At 35.1% G+C, this 22,815-nt stretch overlaps 1 protein-coding gene across 13 annotated transcripts in view; it reads left to right on the forward strand.

Moving 5' to 3' along the window:
* The window catches only part of TENM3 (teneurin transmembrane protein 3), a 1,088,270-nt gene that overhangs the window by 957,999 nt on the left and 107,456 nt on the right, over positions 1–22,815 (forward strand). For 12 of the 13 annotated variants that reach the window (XM_079141831.1, XM_079141840.1, XM_079141843.1 and 9 more), the window contains 6 exons: positions 4,910–5,124; positions 10,701–10,911; positions 11,332–11,433; positions 11,626–11,820; positions 12,932–13,132; positions 19,266–19,451. In XM_079141831.1, the coding sequence (XP_078997957.1) occupies positions 4,910–5,124; positions 10,701–10,911; positions 11,332–11,433; positions 11,626–11,820; positions 12,932–13,132; positions 19,266–19,451 (1,110 nt within the window). The remainder of the gene's footprint in view (positions 1–4,909; positions 5,125–10,700; positions 10,912–11,331; positions 11,434–11,625; positions 11,821–12,931; positions 13,133–19,265; positions 19,452–22,815) is intronic. The other variant, XM_079141841.1, reaches the window with a different exon arrangement.

Consider the following 22,815-nt stretch of genomic DNA (forward strand, 5'->3'; position numbering starts at 1 on the left):
TTTGGGTTGCTGGAAGCTCACGATCCATGTCAGATTTTGGATGTGCGAGAATTGTACCTTTGTGTTGTAAAGAAAGTCTACATGTGGAAGTTGAGATTCTAGAAATTAATTTCCTTAAGACAGTCTATCCTTTTCCTCATTGGCTGTCTAAGTGTACCTGCTTAGGAAAAACAAGCCATCCGTCCTATACTTGCCCACCACAGCCATCAACAGGGAAGGCTTCTGTGAGCTCCAAAGGTGCCGGAAGTTGTCCCACCAGCAAGCAAGCGTTGCTGTAGATGACTCCAACTAGGTTCCTCACCTCCAAGTCACTTATGACACTATCTCCCTGGAGACAGAGTCAGAGTCCAGTGATAGCTTAGTCCCAAAGACTGCCCCCTGCCCTTCTGCTGCTGATCACAACCCCATGCTGCTTTACCTGTGTTCTAACTTACTAGCTACAAATTGGGGTTCCCACAACCCCTTCTTGGGTCCAGTTAACTTGTTAAGATGACTTACAGGACTCAGGGAAACACACTTACTGAGTCATTGCAAAGAATACTACAAAGATCACAGATGAAGAGATGCAGAGGATAAGGTGTGGGAGAATTGGCCTGGCCCTTCCAGGAACTGCCACATGCTCAGGGCTCTCTGATCCTTGTCCTTTTGGTGTTTTGTGGAGAGTCTGTTACATAGGAATGATTAATCAAATCATTATCCATTGGTAATTAACTTTCTCCTCTCCCTTCGGATTGGGAGATGAACCTGAAAGTCCCAGCCCTTTGATCCTTTCTTGATCTTTCATATGATCAGTCCCCTTCCTGGAGCTACATAGGGCCAGCCATCTATCAATCACTTCAGTAGTGTACAAAAAGACACTATCACTTCAGAGATCCCAGGGATTTTAGGAGTCAAATTTCAAGAAATGAGGATTAACACCAAATGTGTTTTTTACAATAATAGTGCCCCAGGGTTGTAACCACCCTTGTTTGAAAACCCCTATGCTATATGACATCCGTGGACACATTGAACTGTTTAAAATTCTATTACATTATGATTTAATTAGGCCTTTTTATTACAGGCAGGAAAAAAATTATCATAACCACTACTGCCCCATTCAAGCACATCCAATCAACCTTGTTTGTTTTGTTTTGTTTTGTTTTGCTGTTGTTTTACAAATGAAAGAACCCTCTTTCTGAAAAGAAGCACCTGTTAAATTAGCTATGAGACTAATTGGGTAAGTAGATGTACTTATTGGCACAACAATTGGTCCTCATATCATTTCAGTGAGACAGACTTTTAACACCTCAAAATCAATAAATGAAGAAAGCAACAAAGCAAAAAATACCTAGCTATTAAATTACTTTCAGATAGTGAAAGCTCAAACCCTAGAAGTCAAAACTTGATTACTGTTACCAAAGCTAATACACTTGAGTAAAGATGTTTTGGGGGAATAAAAATTCTGGGATTAGTACTAGTTGTGTTTACCATCTCTCAAACCACAGGTATGCTATTAAAACTTCTAAAAATCACTTACAGTAGCAATAGGATCAACACTCGAGAGTAGATTAAATTATATAAGCTTCAGATAGTAATAATAGAACTTGTTAATAACAATAAATTATAATAAAAGTGTAGAAGTATATAAACTAAATGAATTAGTCCAAACATGAACCACATCCACATTTAAGTGGGATATGTGTACTAATAGATTTCTGTGGGGAAGAAGACTACCATTGCCCTCAATATTTTAAGAACTATTTTATGTGGAAGTCAAACAAAAGACAGAAACTTATTAGGGATTTATTATAAATTGCCACACAAAGCATGATATGTTGTAGCATCCTTTGGCATTTTTTTTAATAAAAACTGATCATTCCTTCTTGATAAAAGTATAACTTTATGTCCCAAAATTATGAGCTCTGTAGATTCTCTAGTGTAGTTTAATGAGTTAATATATCTGATTTTGTGTAAAATCAGTGAGTAGATTTAAAACTTAGTAATTTAAAGTATTTTTTCTAACAAAGAGCAAAGTTTCTACTGATGATTTGGAACATTGTTTCAGAATTATGCAACCCTCCATTTCACTGTACAGTAACCCTTACTTTGAGAACATAATCTACTTCTCTGAGCCTTAGTTTCTTCATCTCAAAACATCAAACTCACAGAGTTGGTCTTGAAATTTAATTTAAATATGCAGGAAAACTACCTGTCATGTCATAGGTTCTCACCAAAGATCGATTCCGTCTATCTTCCCCCTCCTTGATCCTCTCAGTGAGAGCTCATTCATGACAAATGTAGGTTCCTGTACAGAAGCATCATAAATGAAAAGTAGAAATTCATCTCAAGTACTTAAAATTTTCACTAGGTAAAACAAGATGTCTATTTAGATCAAAAGCAAAAATAATCTCTAGGTGGTAGATTATATTTTTCTTTCATTTAACTCTATTCTAGTTTTGCTAAAGTGAATGTATATTATTGTAAAATAAATGTTAAAATTTCTTTGAATTTGCACAGTTTATCATCTAAGAGTTGGTACATGAAAAATCACACTGATGACTGTAACTCAACTTCGAAATTTTATTCCTTATAGCACTTTATATTACTAAATTGGTTCAAGAAAAATAGACCTGGTAGCTGAAGGACTGTTAAGTGCCATGATTATGGACATCGAGAATGAAGAGAGGAAGTAAAATTGCAAATAATGTCTTTTTATTAAGCTTTCTGGTATAACCCCCTTCTGCCTCTTACCTGGGTTATTATGACTATATTCTCACTGGTCTCTCCATTTCCAAGCTTCCTACACTACTACACTTTAATGTTCTTGAAACAATGATTTCATTTCACCTTTAGCCTGCTCAGAACCTTTAATGGGTCTCCATTTAGCTGTAGCTGTCCTTTGCAACTGATGGAACATGTGTCATCATAGGGTACAGTAGTCCAGGTAATAAGCAATCCTAACATTTACTAGAAATATACTCTCCTCAAACCTCACATTTTCCTGAAAGAATGAATTTATTGTGAATTACTCCACACCCTATCAGCAAAAAATCATGTATCTGCCTTCCTCAGCTGATTGTGAAGCATGCTTTTTAAAGTGAAAATACATTCAGAATATAAAGTATAAATACAATATTCTTTAACCTGATATTCAAGGCCCTCTACAAACTGATAACAGTTTCTCTTTGTAGCCTTGTCTCCCATTATTCCCATGACAAACCTATTAATGTTTTTTATTCATTCAGTACTAAGATCCAGCCACTGCAGGAACACTACTGTATCATACTCATGTAATCCTTACAGTAATCCAGTGATCACATTACCTTCCCTATTTTCCAGTGAGATTTAGTGTCAAAGGTTTAGTCTCTTCTATAAGGTCACTATGCCAGTCAGTGTCAGAACCAGGATTCAAACTCAGGTCATTTAATTCCAAACCCAGTGTTCCTCTTTCCTGGCCAGATGGATTTCTTTGCTCACCATTAGGCTAACACAAGTCCATTTCCACAGTCATTTTTTAAATATGATGTTTCTCCCCACTCAGAAATGTTGTTCTACCTGTCCTTTGAAGTGCAGCCTATAGTGAAATCCCCTTCCTCTGACCCTCAGTCATATATTGCTTTAGATTGTCACTTAATTTATCAATTCATAGGTGTTGTCTCTTTAATCAGGTTATTAGCTGATTGATGGGGGGGAAATTTCAGGTGCAGGAAATAATCTCTAAGATATTATCGTTTAGTTTATATTTCTTATCACCTCAGTGCTATGTCCCTAGAAGACATTCTATAAAAATGAACTCACTGTCAAACTAATGATTCTTCACAGATAGAAGACTTTCTCCTTTGTCATTAGGACTAGTTTACAATTCTCACATTTGAAATTAAGTCCTCAAGATTTTGAATTATCAACTTCTCTAGAGGTTATATTCAGTTTAATGTTTTCTTAAATAATGACAAAATTGGTAGGTCAATTTTGTCATTCTTTAAAGAGAGATATAAGAGGATAATTTGCCAGTTTTCATTCTGATCCTCAGTTTTCATGGACCCTTTCTACATAAGAACTGGTGGAGTTATATGTTTCCATTTGTTGGTAAATTGTAAAGCTTCTTTTATTACTAACCTCCATAGAGTAATTGAGGAAGAACTCTCGTCTAAGAGGTGAAAAGAGAATGCATACCGGAAAAAAAAAAAAAAGGAGGAATCTTGGATCTGTTTTCCAGAATGAGGCAATACAGGAAAAGAGGTAGTCTCTAAGAGAAGGCAGGGACCCAGGGAACAGAGTCCTTGTTCCTGTGGATTGAAAGGCAAAAGGTCGGGTGTTAAATGAGAATCAAAAGGAAGAGGAAAAGTTGTGACAGCCTACATTAAAAACTGAGAATTTCAACTTGTCCTTCTGTCCCTTCACCTCACAGTGTCCCCTTTGCCCCTTCTCTACCTTCCTTTATACATCTGATTTTTGATTCATCTAGTATATAGCTTAGAGAGGACCAAATGAATCAGGGCCATGGATTGGTTTTGTTGTTATTTACTTTGACTGGTTTGGAAATCTCCATAATCCATTCTGCCTTAATTTACACTTTGCAGTGTTAGAGTATGATTACAATAACTGACAAATACCAGTCTTAATCTCTTCCAAGAAATAAGGAGACATATCCCTTGTAAGATAATTATGTTTCAAATGATCAAGAAAAACTGTAGGTGTGAAAACAACTTCCATAATAGGCATACCTGAGGGGAAGTCAAAGAATTTTGGCTTAAATATCTTAATGTGTTAAATCAGAATTAGTAAAACAACAATATCTAACAAAAAAGCTTTTCTGTGAAAGCATTTAATTTATCAGAAAATGAAATGCATGAGCATTTCGTGAAAATAGCTTTTGGAAGATAAACCTGTTTTATTTTCTATTCTTCATCGACGGATCTTTCACATTCAGGAAAATTAGGTGGATTTACACAAGAAAATAACACCATAGATTCTGGAGAACTTGATATTGGCCGAAGAGCAGTTCAAGAGGTTCCTCCTGGGATCTTCTGGAGATCACAGCTCTTTATTGATCAGCCACAGTTTCTGAAGTTCAATATCTCTCTTCAGAAGGATGCATTGATTGGAGTATATGGCCGAAAAGGCTTACCACCATCCCATACTCAGGTAAGTGCAAGCTTTATTGTGAAGAAAATGGAAAGTGTTCATTTGCATTTTTACAAGCTGCTCTGATTCCTGCCAGGCCCAGTGGCACACCTGTAATCCCAGCTACTCAAGAGGCCAAACAGGAGAATCACAACTTTGAAGCCCCCCTTTTAATTTAGAGACCCTGTTTCAAAATAAAAATATATGTATAATTTTAAAGAACTGGGGAATATAGTTCACTATTAAAGCACCCCTGGATTCAATCCCCAGTACCCAGAAACAAAGTTATTCCTTTTCTTAAGTTCAGCTGTTTGATTAACCAACCACTTTTGAATTACTGTAGAAAGAAATCAGAATGTAGCTCATATACTTGGTTTGAGGTTTTGGTATCAGTAATAGGAAGAGCTCAATTTTCTTTCTGAATTGCTTTGATCATTACTGATTGATTAAAAATTGCTAAAATTTGTGAGTTCTTAACATTGATTGAACATCACCTGTGAACCTAGTAAAGCAGGACAGATTTTCTGAAATTCTGTGATAATTTCAGATGATCTCATGCCTTTTATGTAATAGATGTATAACAGATTCATTCTGTTGAAAGTGTATTGTTTAAAAACTTATGTCACATTTACTCTGAGTGAAGAAATGATGGGACATGAACATGATGATATGAACTTCATCAGTTCAAGCCTCTGTTCTTCTAAAAGAATGAACTTGAGATAAATAGGCAAAAGAACTTCCATAGAAAACCAAGTATAAATCCCAGCTTTTGAGATCTGTCTCAAAATTAAATAAAAATGAAAAAGGCTGGGGATTTAGCTCAGTGATAAAGCACTTGCCTAGAATGTACAAGGCCCTGGGTTCCATTCTGAGCAACATGCATGCATGTACACACACGCACGCGCGCGCGTGCACACACACACACACACACACACACACACACACACACACACTGGAGAGTTTTCATGTATATTTTATGTTGTGTAATGTATGAGAAATGCTTTTCTCTATAACCTAGGAACATAAATTATGAAGAAAAACTGATCAGATACTACTAAAGAAATAATATGTTCAAAGACAGATGAATAGGAAAATTCTAGCCTGCTTTCTCTAATGTCATCATGGATCAGGTTCATATATATATGTGAAGTTTATGGCTGTGAAATTTTTGAATACCATGCTATAGTATATTCGTTTTTCCTATCTATATTATTAAAGTAAATGCCTTGGATCCCTGCACATCAAATACTTCTTACAGTGTACTTGTGTCCAATTTTCAATTTTAGATTTGATTTCAGTTCATGTTTTAGGTGACACCGGGATGTAATAAGCAGATTTTCTTAAATAGATGTAGGCCTCTAGAATTTTAGTTATAGCAGATAGATTGCATTAGCCTAGGGAATATTCTAGCAATAGTCTAGAGAAATATTAAAAAATATTTTCCACTGAAGCCACATATAAATTTAAATTATTTTTCCTTATTCAAGGAATATACCTCTAAGCTAAGCATAGCAGTGAGCATGCAACTCATAAATTCCAGAAAAAATAACTTAAGATAAAAAATTATCTATTGTGTTGTACACTTGACAGTTTTATTTAAGGGGGATATGGCTAACATTTTACAAGTTATATATAACTTGCCAACTTTCTGTCACTATGACAAAATACCTGAGAAAAGCAACTTAAAGGAGGAAAGATTAATTTTGAATCACAGTTTCAAAAGTTTCAGTCCATAGTCACTTGACCCCATTGCTGAGGGTTTATGGTGAGGCAGAGCATCATGGCAGGAGTGTGTGGTAGAATAAAATTGCATATATCATGGTTGCTGGGAAGGAGAGAGAGAGAGAGAGAGAGAGAGAGAGAGAGAGAGAGAAGGTGTACATGGGCAAGATATATCCTTAAAGAACATGCCCCCAGTGACCTACTTCCCCCAACCAGACCTCCCTTTCTAAAGTTTCCATCACTTCTCAATAATACCACCAGTTGAACACCAAGCCTATAGCTCATGGTCTTTGGGGGACATTTCAAATTCAAACCATGGTAGTATGTAAGATAAGGATTTAAAAGATACATTTGCAGGTTTTCTCATAATTCTTCTGTAATTTAAATACAATGCACATGATAACTACTTTTCTACCACAATATATGTGTTCAAGTAGGATCTTGCATTTTCTTAAGCTTCACCATTATTAGAGTTCCTTCCTCTGGTTTATTCAGATCAGCAGAGCAAACAACTGTTTCTGAGTTCCGTGTTTAAACATGAAATATGCTATAAAGCGGCCCAAATTGAACATTCTTCTGTTTCTGGGGAACATTAAATAAATCAACCTGAAATAATTAAAATTGGCCAGCCATTCAGAATAGTCACTTGAGTTTTGAAAGTCTTTGTGACCCTTTATAAAACTGTCCATTTGATTGCTGCCAAGGAATCAATTGACTTTCTTCTCTCTGATGCCCAATTCATCCTCCTGGAGAGTCAGAAATCTAAGGAAGCAATTCAAGCTTCACACTTGTACATGCTATGGCATGTTAGTGCACTTGCAATGAAGTTGTTTTAAAGTAGGGGGCAGAAACCTGAGTTCTAAGCACACCTGACCACTTTTTGGCTTTGTGACCTTGCACAACTAACTTCTCTGAGCCTCAGTATCTATTTTTTAAAGGAGATGGTTAGATCACACGATCTCTAAAATCTCTTCCTTCTCTATATTCCAATGATATAAAAGACTCTGCCACATCAAAAAGTTGATTTAAGGGCATAGTTGAGCATTCATGGATTCTGAGTTCTTATCACTTTTATAACAATTGAATTAAACATGGGTAGTCTGGACTTTTCAGAAATAAAATACCAAGATAACTGAAAAACATCTATTTGCATTTTATATGGTCTGTTAATCAACATAAATACAACAAACATAGGTAAACTTCTTTTCTACTGATCTATCAAAGGACTTTGTCAATACATTGTAGTTTAAAGCAACTAAATGAAAATGATTTTAAAAGCATGTATATTTGTTAATTTTACGTCATAAGAAAATTACCCTGCAAGAGAGCTTTCACACTAACATAGTTCCAGTCCATTTGAACTCTTCTTTATCAAGCATAAACTTTTTCTCATGGTAGTTTTCTCCAAAGTAATAAGACGGAAGAGTTAGCCCAAAGTCTTTCATCCTAAAAATTGCATAACATCTTAAGACTCCTTCCCCACAACTCAGCACAAAAATATCCACATCCAGTGCTACAAGGAAAACTCAAGTTTACCCATATGTGGCCACTTTATACCCTAATAACAAAGGTTATTGAATATTTCCATTCCATTTAATTTGGTTATTTGTGGTAGAGGTGCTTTTGGCGTCAAAAGGAGACTTTTCTATATGTACTTGAATAGCTCTCCTGAAATCATGTGTGAATTGCCCCTAATAACAGAATACCCTAGAATCAAGTAGCTATCGAAAAACCGTTGGCTACTTCCTACTGCCCCCATCATGTCCTCCACTCCATTCTTCTCTTACTGTTCTTCGTGTGATCCAAGTGGTGATTTCCACGATAAGGCTAAAGATTATGATTATGGACTTGAATGACCAGTTAAAACTCAAAATTTCCTCCCTTTTACTTTTTTCAGTTACTGTGTTTAGCATTAAGGGAAAAGTGTTTAGGTACATTGGACCATTAATACAAAACCTTTTTCCTGTTGCTTTGCCATGCTAATGTAAATATTTAAATCTAATGAGGAAATGAATGACTTATTTGAAATGGAGACACCTTTCAGAACTGCTAAAGTGATTTTCCTCTGATAACTCTGGAACAGAATTTTTACAAGTAGCCACATCAGTCATTATTTTTACCCTGTAGGAAGTAAATGAAAAAAAAAATTAAGCAAGTTATTCGCTGCATGGTTTTCATAACTGAATTATGTTGTAATGTGTTTTACTTGTGAAGAATGAAAAAATGCTTTTAAATTTAAATAAAGATTTTAATAAGACAGAAACTAAATTTGATGTTTAAAGTCCTCCAAGTATACCTGTAGCTGCCAATGATCTGTATACTTGGTAATCTACCTGAACTATGATTCCCAGAAAATATTATTCCAGTTTTATTGGATTAAGAGATTCATATAATAATCTTTTCCTATAGAATTCTGATGAAATTCCACTTAAAGATCCTATCAGAAGGAATATTAAAGACTCACACAGTACCTTAATCATAGTGAGATGGATATAGATAGACAAATTGTGTGTGAGTGCTTTTCACTATAAACATATCTCAGAAATAAAATGAAACCAGGTGATAGTCTTAAGAAACTGAATCACTCTACTTTTAAGATACTATTATCGAAAAGGTTTATTGAAATTATGTTGGAAAGTTTTTTCATTGTCTTCCAAAGTCACTGCATTATCTCTGGTTACAATACGTTACCCCATTGTTACCAATTATATTCTAATAGTTTAAATGCTCCAGTTCAGTTCTTCTAGCCACCACGGTTTGTGATTAATCTTACCAAAGTTAAAATTAGGTTTAATGATGTCTGATTTCCTAGTAATAATTGGGCACATGAGTTATTATTGCCATCTCTTTAAATGTCCCTGTTGTTGAAGATTTTAGACTTTTGATCAAAGATATAAAGGTACCTGTTGTTCTGTGTTTTTATCTGACTATATGTAAGTGAAAACCTCTGGGTTTCTCCATGTTACTTAGGACAGCTCTGCCAGAGTCAAAGAAAAGAGGCAGAGTGGTGTGGGGACAATGACCAAGCCATGGAGAAAAATGCACCTGAGTTCATAGATGTACCCCACCACTGCCCAGATATGCCCCTTTCCTTTCCCTTCCTCCCCCACCCTTCAGTGATGGGGATTAAACCCAGGGCCTCACATGTGCTAAGTAATCACTGTACCACTGAGCTACCTCCACAACCCATTTTGTTTTATTTGGGGATAGAGTTTTGTTAGATTGCAGAGGCTGGCCTCAGATTTGCAATCCTCCTGCCTTAGCCTCTCCAGTTGCTGGGATTACAAGTGTACACCACTGTACCCAGCTACTGCCCACGTGTCTGACCCTGCTTGATTTCCTCAAGAATCAGTTTTCTTCATCTTTAATGAAAAACTATTAATACCTTCACAAAAAAAGTTCCTGTAAGGATTAAAAATGATCCCAGTACTAAGTAAACATCTCAAAACAGTTGTAACTATCTGAGTATTAAATAGGAGGTAAAGACCTTTAGAGATTATCTAATGGCCTAAATAATAAGTCTACTGGGTTTGGAAAGTAAGTTCATGTAGATTTTATGTTTATATCCCCCAAATGCCTAAACTCACCAATTTTTTAGCAGAATTTAGAGAACTGAATAAATTTGGAAACCATATTACCCAATGAGGAAAAAATGATGTTAAGTTTAACTACAACAGTGGTGGGTGCAATAGATAGCTTTCATCATCTCTGTAAATACTATGTGTAGAAGATGTCTACCATGTGAACCTGTCAATCAGGAACTTTTTTCTAATGTTGTATTTATTAGAAAAATAAAAAAGAAGAACAAAAGAGAGAAGCAGCCAAACTATAATGTTTCTGACTAATAACACTGTTTTTCTTGTCCTGGTCCCCAGTATGATTTTGTGGAGCTCCTCGATGGCAGCAGGTTGATCGCAAGAGAGCAGCGAAACCTGGTGGAGTCTGAAAGAGCAGGGCGGCAGGCAAGATCCGTTAGCCTGCACGAGGCCGGCTTCATCCAGTACTTGGATTCTGGAATCTGGCATCTGGCTTTTTATAATGATGGGAAAAATGCAGAGCAGGTGTCTTTTAATACCATTGTTATAGGTAAGAAGATTTCAAAGGATCTTTTTCCAGGCTTCAGCCTAAACACTGTGTTGACTAAAAACTGTATTATCTATACCAATTTTGAGTGATTCCTGGGATGTTAAAGCCCTGGTAAAATGTGAGAGATATCTTTAAATTATTCATTTGTGACTATGTGAACAAACCCTAAAGCTCTGGAAGAAAATATTATTTGAAATTATATTGAGGGAGGAGAGTACATCGTGAAAATACTTTAAAACTCTGCCAAGGAAATGGTGCCGCTTTGCTTTACCATCCGAATAATCTAGTATAAATGAATCCATTTGGGGGTTATGGAGCAAGCCATCTGTACTTCTTCAACACCTAGCTAACGTGATTAAAGTGCCAGTTTGTCTTTTGTGAGAGGCAACAACAAGTGTTCCTTTTTTCTCTTTTGTCCAGAGTCTGTGGTGGAATGCCCCCGAAATTGCCATGGAAATGGAGAGTGTGTTTCTGGAACTTGCCATTGTTTTCCAGGATTTCTGGGTCCCGATTGTTCAAGAGGTATGCAAGTTAGATTCTTTTCTTAAGCTGATCTAAATAAGCTGTAGAAACACACGTAATTCAGTAAAGAACCAAGGCAGGAAAGCAAGGGGGAGAAACTGGCCTATTACTTGTTCCAACGATGTGTCTTTTCTTTCAGAAGCTCGGTGGAAAATGTGGCTGTTAATTCTTCTGTCGTGTTTTATTTCACAGCAGCCTGTCCAGTGTTATGTAGTGGCAATGGGCAGTATTCCAAGGGCCGCTGCCTCTGTTTCAGCGGCTGGAAGGGCACCGAGTGTGACGTGCCGACTACCCAGTGTATTGACCCGCAGTGTGGGGGTCGTGGGATTTGTATCATGGGCTCTTGTGCTTGCAACTCAGGATACAAAGGAGAAAATTGTGAAGAAGGTAAACATGTCAATATTTACAGAAGCCTATTGTCATCTTCATAAAGCAACAGATTATATCTGTAATCTTTAGTTTGGCAGATGAATCTCTCTTTCTTATGCTTTCTTATTAAGGTAATTTTGATTTCCATATTTATGAATGCGTTGTTTTATTAACATTTTAACTAATAAAAAGAGCAAACACCCAAGAGCCCTTTTGCTCTTTTTCAGTGGCATGAATAATTTCTTTTTTCCACTCTGAGAAAGTAAACAAACATTTACGCCTTGAAAGCAACAGTGGCCTGTTGAATACTTTACTTTTCTTTTTATAATATTTCACATTGATGCCAGGGCTAGCATTTTGGCATCACTAAGGGGGGGAAAAAAGAAAAAGAAAAAAGAAAAATTAAGCATAATATACTAATGAAAAAAGTACAACATCATGGATTTTTTTTCCATCACTGTATGTAATGATGAGAGTCAAGATACTATACTGTAAAGTGCAGCTAAATTGTTTTTTCAAAAGCAAAAAAGCCCATTTCCGTTCTTCAATCAAATTGATTTTATTGATCTACACTCACAAAGTAATGCAATTAAGTCTCTGGAATTAAATTTTCAGGCCATTGACCCTACAAGTGTAAAGTTTTATTGAGTCAAATTGCTAAATTAAATCTCATCATCTAAAGCACATTAAAGTGAATTAAGAAGGATCGAGAGTATGCAACTCATTTATTTCTCAAACAATTTGAGGATCTCGTACAGTTGTCAGTGCTTGGTGGTTGTAGATTAGGTCAGCTGATACAGATTTTGTTATAGAAAAGGCAATACTTATTACTCTGATTAGGCAGAACAGAGAGCAATAGTCTGAAACCTCAAGAGCATATTTGTGTGATTCATGAAAATTACAAATCCTTGCAAGAGTCTCAGTTACCTAAATGGCATTGGGCTGGTGCTTAATGCTTTATTGTATTACAACTCTTCACATTTTCAGAAACAAGTTCTTGAAAATGGTAGATAGATATTTGATTATCTAAAATATTCATTTGAATTAGATTAGAATTTAGTTCTTTATTCTACATGTACTATGTAGATTTGATGAAATTGTTCTTTTTTTTTTTTTTTTTTAACACTAGCTGACTGTCTAGACCCTGGATGTTCTAATCATGGTGTGTGTATCCATGGGGAATGTCACTGCAGTCCAGGCTGGGGCGGTAACAATTGTGAAATACTGAAGACCATGTGTCCAGACCAGTGCTCTGGCCATGGAACTTACCTTCAAGAAAGTGGCTCCTGTACTTGTGACCCTAATTGGACTGGCCCAGACTGCTCAAATGGTGAGATTAATAAATGCAGTGCAATTGAGTGCTTACTGTGGTTTAGCCAAACATGAGGATATTTTAACTTTTAAGGATACTAATTAAACTTAACCAAAAGTATAGCAAAGTCATTATTTATAGATATAAATGTTAAAAGCAATGAAATGTGGTTGTCATAGAAGCAGGAAGAAAACAGGCTTAACCAATTTGTTATTAAAATTTCCCTTTCAGTGTTATTGGGAAAAATAATCTTCCATCTAGGTAAGATGCCCTGACTTCTTAACTCTAACTTTATGGAACTACTAATTGAGGCTAGCTTCCCTGTAGGCCTGGGTATAGCTTGGGGTTTGAGCAAAGTATTTCATGAATGGAGAAGTCTCAATTAAAAAGATTATTCGATACATAAGGCTAAATACAATCACAATCAAGAGTATACATATGTACACATTATATATAATGCTTCACCACAGATTATTAATTATAATAATAAGATCATAATACAGAGGGCAGGTAATAATTTTGTTCAATCAGCTGTTGTTATTGAGTACCTACTATGTGTATGGCATCATGATAGACTCTGTAGGAATGAAAGAACAATGAATCATACTTGCCCCCGAAACAATGGCTTTCTGATTTTAACATGACCTATAATCATTATTACTCTGTGACCTAGTATATGTACACAGGCACATATTCATATACATGCTCCTGGAACTGAACAGGCATTTTACAAAGTGAAGCACACTGATAAGTTTTTGAAGTTTAATTTGTGTTTTGTTTTTTTTTTAATGTTGGTTGCAACTCGTGAACTAATTCCTGACATTCCTGCTCATTAGTCACACAGTTTGAGGAGATGCCTTTCTAACCTAGAAGATTACAGTTTAATTAGGGAGATAAGATGAACATACATGAAATAATTAGAAACCAATACATTTCTGTTTAATATTATATTGAGTATTAGGTAGAATAATATGCTCAGTTCAGAGAGCATTCAGAGGAGCAGTCCTACCTTGACAAATACTGGAAGTGTTCAAGGAGACTTTTTGGAGGTTGTTCTATTAGTTATACATGACAGCAGAAGGCATTTTGATTCATTTTATAAAAATGGAATACAATTTTTCCTTTCTCTGGTTGTACACGACGTAGAGTCACACTATTTATGCAATCATACATGTGTATAGGGTAATGATGTCTATCTCATTCCATCATCTTTCCCAGCCCATTCCCCTCTGCACAATCCAATGTCCCTCCATTCTTCCCTTACTGCCCCCACCCCATTATGTATCAGCATCCACTTATGGGGAAAACATTTGGCCTTTGGTTTCTGGGGATTGGGGATTATCTTGCTTAGCATAAAATTCTTCAACTCCATCCATTTCTCTGCAAATGCCATAATTTTATTCTTCTTTAAGGCTGTTCAAAGAGACTTTTATTGACACTTTTAAACATGGTCATCTGGGATGGGGAGGGGGGATGGTTTTTGATTAAGGGATCAGTAGAAGAAACTACATGAGAATCTGAACTATGAAGTCAGGTGTATGGTTCATATGCAATTTTACTCCTTAATGGTTATGTAACTTTTGGCAAATTACCATACAACTCAGTTTATTCATCTGTAAAATCATGACATTCTTCACAGAGATACTGTGGGAATTACTTGAATTCACGTATATAAATATTTATACAATAAATAATAAATATTAAGACAATATTTTAATAGTAAATCATTATTTTAATAATATTTTAATATAGTTTCCACCACCACCACTACTACTATTGCTTTTAGCAAAGATACAACTGTGAGAAATATTATATACACAGGAGAGTGAAAAAAAGAATATTTTGGGATAAAAGTTTGGTCAAGTATAATCTCGAAATGTTTTAGATAATAGAGAATCCACTCATAACAATGACGTGCTAACTCTCATGGTAGGAGAGTTTTAGAAGACCTCTCATAGACTATGTGTCTGAGAGTGTGAATAGTGAGACTTTGATGACTGGAAAACAAATCAGAGGACTTTGCTAAAAGTGTGGGATGATGAGAGCAAGAATTAGTTTGGAGTCAGGATTTGGAGGGGAAAATAGGCAAGTCTTACTGACAAAATGAAATATAGAAGTTTAGTGAGAGGAACTGTGAGTCTGAATCAAGGGACATTGAGGTTAATTTAATGTCTGGATTGAGACAGGAATGTTGGGAAAGGTGAGGATGATTGAAGAGGTAGGACAAAAGGGAGTCAACCGGAAGGTAAGGGAAGAAGAGAAGATGGTGAATTCTACTTAGAGATTCACACTAAGCAAAAATAGATAATATGAAAAGGAAAGAAGATAAAGGATGAGTAAGAGAAGAAGGAATACAAGTAAATGAAAGAAGAGAAAGGAAAAGGACAGATTCTACCAGCCGTGTTAAGTGCAAGCATTCTGCATAAAGTTTAGACTGAGAGAGAAGTCTGTCACCTCCTCATCCTACCACACTGCTTGCCCTCTCCTCTAAAGTGATGAGGAACAGGACACAGGGGTCAGCTTTTGGATTGACCATTCACTAGCTATATGTTGGGCAAGGTATTTAACTTCCTTGTACCTCAGTTTCTTTATCTGTAACATGAGGATAATTACAGTTAACGTAATTGGGGTAAAGATTAAATGAGTTAATATGTGAATAGCTCTTAGAATAGTGCCTTACTCTCAATAAATACTCCAAAAGTGCTAACCATGCTAAATGGTAGTAGTGTTTTAAAAGTTAATTGTAGTTTGTCTTCCTTAATTGTTCATCAATTTAGAGGAGCTTCCACATAAAAATATTTATTGGATATGGTTCCATAAATGTGAAATTCCTGAAATGCAAATTATTTCATCTCCTTATATGATGTAACTGTTTAAAAACAAATGAAATATAGCCAGGTGGCTCATTCCCATACTTATTTTTAGCAGGGGAGGAGGAATTAGTATATTGTACAAATTGTTCTTTGCTGTCATTTTGAAATTCAAACTAAAGGAAATTTTCCATAGGCTAATTTGTGACATTGATGAAAAGTTTTTGTTTAACTTATAGATGTATTAGTTAATGAAACAAGTTTGTTTTTTTTTTTCTCCCTTCCAGTCTCATTTCCGTCTTCCCTCCCTCCCTCCTTCCTGTCTTCTTCTTCCCTCATCTTTTGGCCATACACCCCTGGAAACAGACACAGTTCATAACATGTTATGAAATATCATTAGATATTCATGTTATGAAATGTCATTAGAAATAACATGTTTCATTGAAATATTAATTGATTCAGATAGCTTGAGGAAAACAGAAATTTTGTTTAGAAAATTCATCACTGCTAGAACAAATAGCATGTATAGGATAGATAAGGATAAAAACAGAAATTGGAATCTGGATTATAGAATGGCTTAAATGTCCCCTTTAAGAGTTTTAGGGGTGCATGGCAATATTTTAAGCAACACGTTAACTCTTTTTGTCCTCTTAAAAATATATGTTATAATTACAACAATCAAAATAGACACTTTGGTATTTCTGCTGAGCTTTTATTTACATTTCCAGCATCTATACTAAAAAATACATTCTACAAAAAAAATCCAATTAAATTTTATAGAGATAATTACTTGAGTAGTAAAGCTACTTAGTTCAGGTCTCTTATGCCTCCATCAGTGAAATAGGCATAATAACACTAACTACAAGGTAATACTTGATTGAAATAACATCATTCGGGTTTACTTCTTGCTGTTATTCAAGTACGAATGCAACAAACATAATAGCCCATTTTTTGTTTCATGTAATGTCATTATAATCCATTACTTATATGATTGTATAAAGAGTAGTTTGTAATTGATACTGTATAGCTCAAAAGGTAATTCAGTCTTCATAAAATCATCTTGCTATGAATAGCAAAAATGTATAAATGTTAATTAAAAGATTTAAATGACTGCCAAAAATCACACATTATTTTACATATTTAAATTTAATTTTATTCATGCTGTTATAGTTATTTTATTACTTGAAAATCTAATTTTACCTGTATATAAAAATCTTACCTATTTAATCATAGTAAATGGAGATTTTTGTTCTATTCATCTTTGTATCCCCAATGCAAAACAGAAAGATATGTATTAAACTCTCAATATAAAGTTGAATAATGAACCCAGTACTCTTCTTTTGAAGAAAGTAATTAAGTACAGAAAAAAAAAATCGTTATTAAACTTTACTATTAACTGCAAAAAGAGAGACAGCTTACTTAGAATTAATAGTAAAGATCTTAAATATGCTTATTTTCATCCTGGGTGAAAACATCTGGTCTCATGTATCTGACTGTTACACATTTCTCATTTAAAGCTTATAAAAACATAGTTAATTTATATGTGTGTCTTAAAGTTTACTAGCAGTATAATTCTGATTTTCTAACTAAATGAATCCTGAAGGAAAACACTTGACTAGCTACCTCTTTTGTTGATGTGGAAATGACCTTCAGATATCTAAATTCAATAAGCAAGTAGATTTTATACCTGAAGAAACATTTGGTTGAGTGCTAAAAGAGAAAAAATGAATTATTTCCCTCAGAAAGTTTATAGGTTTGAAAGCAACAGAGCTTTCCTCTATCTTCATCTGCAGTTTGTCCATTAATTAGCCCTTCAATTCCACTTCAATTAAATTAACTCTAATTAATAAGTTCATTACAAAGATTGACGCACCTTGCTCAAAGCTAGTGTGCTAAATGCTGATAAACACCTTCACCCTAATGAAAAATTGATTAGATTGAATAAAAAGGGTACCTCAGAAAGAAACCTCTCTCTTCTGGAGCTGAGTTGATGTTATGTTGCTCTGAAGTTAATCAAACCATCTTGGATCCCTTAATCAAAAATTTAATTCAAAGGAGATAGAAAATGTGGTACGTGTACACACACACACACACACACACACACACACACACTCAAACCTGCATACTACTCTCTAGGAGCTAATAGTCCTGGTGTTGTTTATAAGAAATGTTACAACTCTCACAGTGCCTGGATGGTGGATGGAGTTATCCTGTGAACAGAGAATTTTAGTAATCCAAGATATGTTATTTGAAGAACAATGGGGAAAAAAGGAACATGTGACTACATAAACAGTTATTGTTTTGTAATTTAAAGAAAAAAGATTATAGACTATTTCCTGTTTATTCAAAATAATTTCAGATTTTAATAAGGAATTTTTATTTTTGCAAGAAAGCCAAAATTTGGCAACTCCTACAGTCTTAGAACAGAAAGTATAGTTAACTTTATTCAACTATATTTATGAAGAATGAAAAGGAAAATACCCTTCAAAGTTCTCCCTCCCTCTTTGTCAATCAGGTCTAGTTAGACAAAGCTTCTAAGAAAGCTTTAAGGGTGAAAAATACTTTAGACATCTGAATTATTTTTAAATAATTAGTTTTTGAAGTCATTTGGTCACTTGTACTCCTTTCAATAGGTCCGGTAGTTGGGAGACCTTGTTTTTCAAATAACAGTCAATAGTTGTATTTATTAAGCTGGTTTTCTACCATGTGGGTGAAGCAATTTGTATCTGTCAGCAGTACAAATTTACCAAACAGGAAAAACAATCATTTCTTTTCTTTAACCAGCATGCCTACATTTCTGAAGCAAGTTAATGTAATGTAAGCAAAACAACAGTCTTCTTAATGAAAGTTTCTGAATATTTAAACAGTGGCATTAGAAATAGCCCCTTTGCAATTCTTACTAAATGTATGCTTCCCAGATACCTGAGATGCTTAGATACCAAAATATTTCATAAATTTGGTGTGTGTGTTTTTTCTTTGCAAAGATACTCTCAGATATTTATATAAAATGTGATTATTCTGTCTATACACATATTATTTTACATATAAAATATCTTTATATAAAAGTAAGAAATTATTCCAAACAAAAGTGTTGTATGTATTTTATATACCATAACAGCCACATGTAAAATTAAATGTTGGATAAAGAATTAAAATTCTACCATTCATAATTCCTAATAATCAACACTAAAATTAACTTAGTGTACAAAGACTTTTGATCTTTTCATTTATTTTGTTTTTTACTTTAAGAAGTTTAAGTAAGAAAAAGCTCTTTTTATGAATCCCCCTTCTCACCTTCTGCTACTCTTCTCTCCTGCCCTGCTTCCTTTTTTGCAATATAGAAATATGTTCTGTGGACTGTGGCTCACATGGTGTTTGCATGGGGGGAACCTGTCGCTGTGAGGAAGGCTGGACCGGCCCAGCATGTAATCAAAGGGCTTGCCACCCCCGCTGTGCAGAACACGGGACCTGCAAGGATGGCAAGTGTGAATGCAGCCAGGGATGGAATGGAGAGCACTGTACTATTGGTAGGCCAACTGTTATTTATTTCTTTACTTATTTATTCAATTAATTTACTTTTTCCTGTGGAGCTGGGGATGAAACCCATGGCCTCATGCAAGTGAGGCAAGCACTGTACTGCTAAGCTATCCCCTGACCCTGAATTGTTCTTCCTACTTCTGTATCTGTCCTCCATCCATTACAAAAGAAAGCTCGTTGGCTATTTTTCAACTTGGTAAAAATTTATCTCTTCAAATTAATTTTTTACTAGTCTTCTTTAAAAAGGATCTGTCTTGTTTCTTAATTATGGTTGTCATTTTACAATGGCATCTCACTTCTTTTTAGATATAAGAATTTTTGTATTCACTGTTTTTTGGTGATAGGCAAACAAATGGACCCACATAAAGAAAATGTAATTTCTTATTTATAAACAAACTTTCGTTGACTATTGCTTCTCAGTGTCCCATATTGCCATTGCATCTCCTCATTTTATTTAAAAATATTTAATTTTATTTTTAAATGTTTAATTTTTTTCAAGTATATGGCATCGTTGACCTCTATAAGATTCCAGAGTCCCATATCATTGATTGATATGTTGAATCTCTACAAAAGATATTTAACTTTTTATGACTTTATTTTGTAGCATCAATAGAAATAGAGTAGAATAATGTACAAGTCTGACTGTTCTTAAATTTATATGGTTAACACTTTTTCAAGTCTTATGTCATTCAGGAAGGTTTTATAAAACAATCAAATAGATATTTAAGACCAAACCTTTTTATTAAATAATGGTCTTTCATACATAAATGGCATTTAGCATAGAAACAAAAGTATCTAGAACATATATAATGCCATAGAAACTAAAGAAGTGCCATATTTTCAAGGTATTCAATGTCATTGCTTTTATCATTCAAGTTACCTGAATTAAAATGTTCAGTTACAAAAAACAGCACAAGTAAGTCATAAATTTCTACCTCACTTCAGTGAAGCTATATAGCAAAATGGTACAGTCCTACAGAAGTTTCAGAATTTAAGGTACATTATTTCTCCACATTGTTTTATGTTCTTGGGGTAAAATTTGATTCATGCCATTGGGGGAACGTTGGTATCTTAAATGATTTCTTCTTCCAGTGCATCTGTAAGTATTATGTGCTTTGCTTTTTTGCTTATTGGAATTGAGTGTCCAGGAATTTTTTCATTGGAAAATTGAAATCACATACATCTGATAATGTTATCACAGTTATATCTTTATAAACTTCCTGTTAGGTGCATTCTAATTTTATTGGCCCTAGGTGACTTTTCACACACCCACTGTCCCATATCTGGTGGTCTACTAGGACTCCGGGACACATAGGTGGTTAGATTTATGACTGTGATTTATTAGAGATCAAAAAGGAAGACAGACACATCAGGCAGAGTCTGGAGGCTTCCTACGTTCTTTCTGTCCCACAGAGCAAGGGTTGGGGGTGATCATGGAGAACACATGCCTTTCTCCAGAGCGAAACACAACAACACACATGTGCAGTATTTCTGCCAAGGGAAGCCTATGTGGGACTCTCAAGCCCAAGGTTTGCTGCCCAAGAAGAGATACCTTCCCTCTACCACAACCACCAGAATTTCAGGCTCCCAAAGGAAAAGTGCTTAGAACTTCAGGTATTCCTAACCTTATCATTGAAGGGAACATCCAAATTTCTAGATGCTAAACGAGGGCCAGGCCTGCCAGGTTCCTGGAGATCAGAGATACTGTATTAACTATGTAAAACATCATTAGGGTCTCACTTGTCGAATGTGATCTAACTGCCTAACACTGGGGAATGGTTTAGGTTTCACTGGAGTCAACAGCAAGTACACATATTTGTACTTGCATTTGCAGAGTGCCTGTCCCCACAACTGTAATAGGGCTCCCCCACCCCCGCTTGCTCTTTGAGAGAGGCATCTAAGGCAACAACAGCTTGATACTCAAGTGAACTACATCGAGGCAGAAAAATGTTGACAAGTTGGATTTGTGTATCTTTTCACAGACATACAAAAAGGACAATGTAATACCCCGTGACCAAACTGCTTCTTGCTCCAAATCTCAGAATGTCCATACATCAGAGGCAGGACAGAAAAACATGCTTCTTCTCATATTTTGTGACCCTACCACAAATTGATTCCAGTTAGAGGGGAGAAGTTATATATCTTATATTTATCCTACAAGGTACAACAAAAAGTATAGCTTTGCAAACCAAGAAATGTATCAGTAAGTTACCCAGTAGGCATATTTAACTTGAAGACCAACAGCTGCTCAACAAATCATTCCACTGTTCTGTCTTCATTGACTTTGGCAATATGACCTGGGTCATCATTTCCCATTAATGAACTGTTGTTGAATGATTTTCTAGTTGCTTTGTATCTAAGATTTTTGTTAGTAGAAGGTGTTTTTATTATAATTTATATTTCTGTAGTTAACAATTTCATTTCCTGTTGTTTCCCTTAATTTTGTTATTTTTATATTCCATATGAATGATTATATGGGAAAATTTAAAAACTTCTTATAGCAGGCATCGTGGCCCAGGCCTGTAATCCCAGCAACTCAGGAGGCTACAACAGGAGGATTACAAGTTCAAAGCCAGCCTGGAAAACTCAGCAAGACCTGTCCCAGAATAAGAAATAAAAAGGGCTAGGGATGTGGCTCAGTGGCAGAGAGCCTCTGAGCTCAATTCCCAGTGTTGCAGAAAAAAATTTAAAAATTAATAAATTTAAAAAGTACATTTGGATGTGAACCTTTTAAAAGATGTGAGGATTGATTTAAATTGCTGTATCATTCTTTTATACAAGTAGAACAAATTATTTCAAAGTTTGGTGTGCAGAGGTTCAATTTCTTTGCCCTTGTCTCCTTTTACCTGCTTGTATTCCACAGTAAAGCCTAAGGAGCTATTTGTAAGCCACTGATGAAGCAGCCATGAGAATACAGTGTTTTTCCTCCTTTGGGATGGTTTCTGTTCTGTGCACTTCCTCTCAACTTTAGCACTTAAGTATCTGGCTGAAAGAAGCTTCCACTTTACAAAAGAATACTCATAAATCAGCAAGATTTTTTTTTCTTTCTCCATATTATGTGCCATTTCATTGAATACAAACAGGGAGTTTAATTGAAAGAGAGATGGAGGAGAAATTAAACAGTTAGAAGCGAACAAAAGTTCCGATAGAAAGCAAAGAATATTCTTCATTCGTCATCTTAGTGTCTTCATATACTCAGTTCCTGCTTTCATAAAACCATAGGCATGTTGATAGTAAAATAGGTTATGAATTTTGAACATTCACTGAACACCTCTCTATCTGAAAGGATTACATCCTGATATTTTTATTAGTGCATTCATATTTTTCTCTCGTTATGAATCATGAGTTCAGCAA

Source organism: Sciurus vulgaris (assembly GCF_902686455.1).
Source record: "Sciurus vulgaris genome assembly, chromosome: 5".
In the NCBI taxonomy this organism is placed as follows: Eukaryota; Metazoa; Chordata; class Mammalia; order Rodentia; family Sciuridae; genus Sciurus; species Sciurus vulgaris.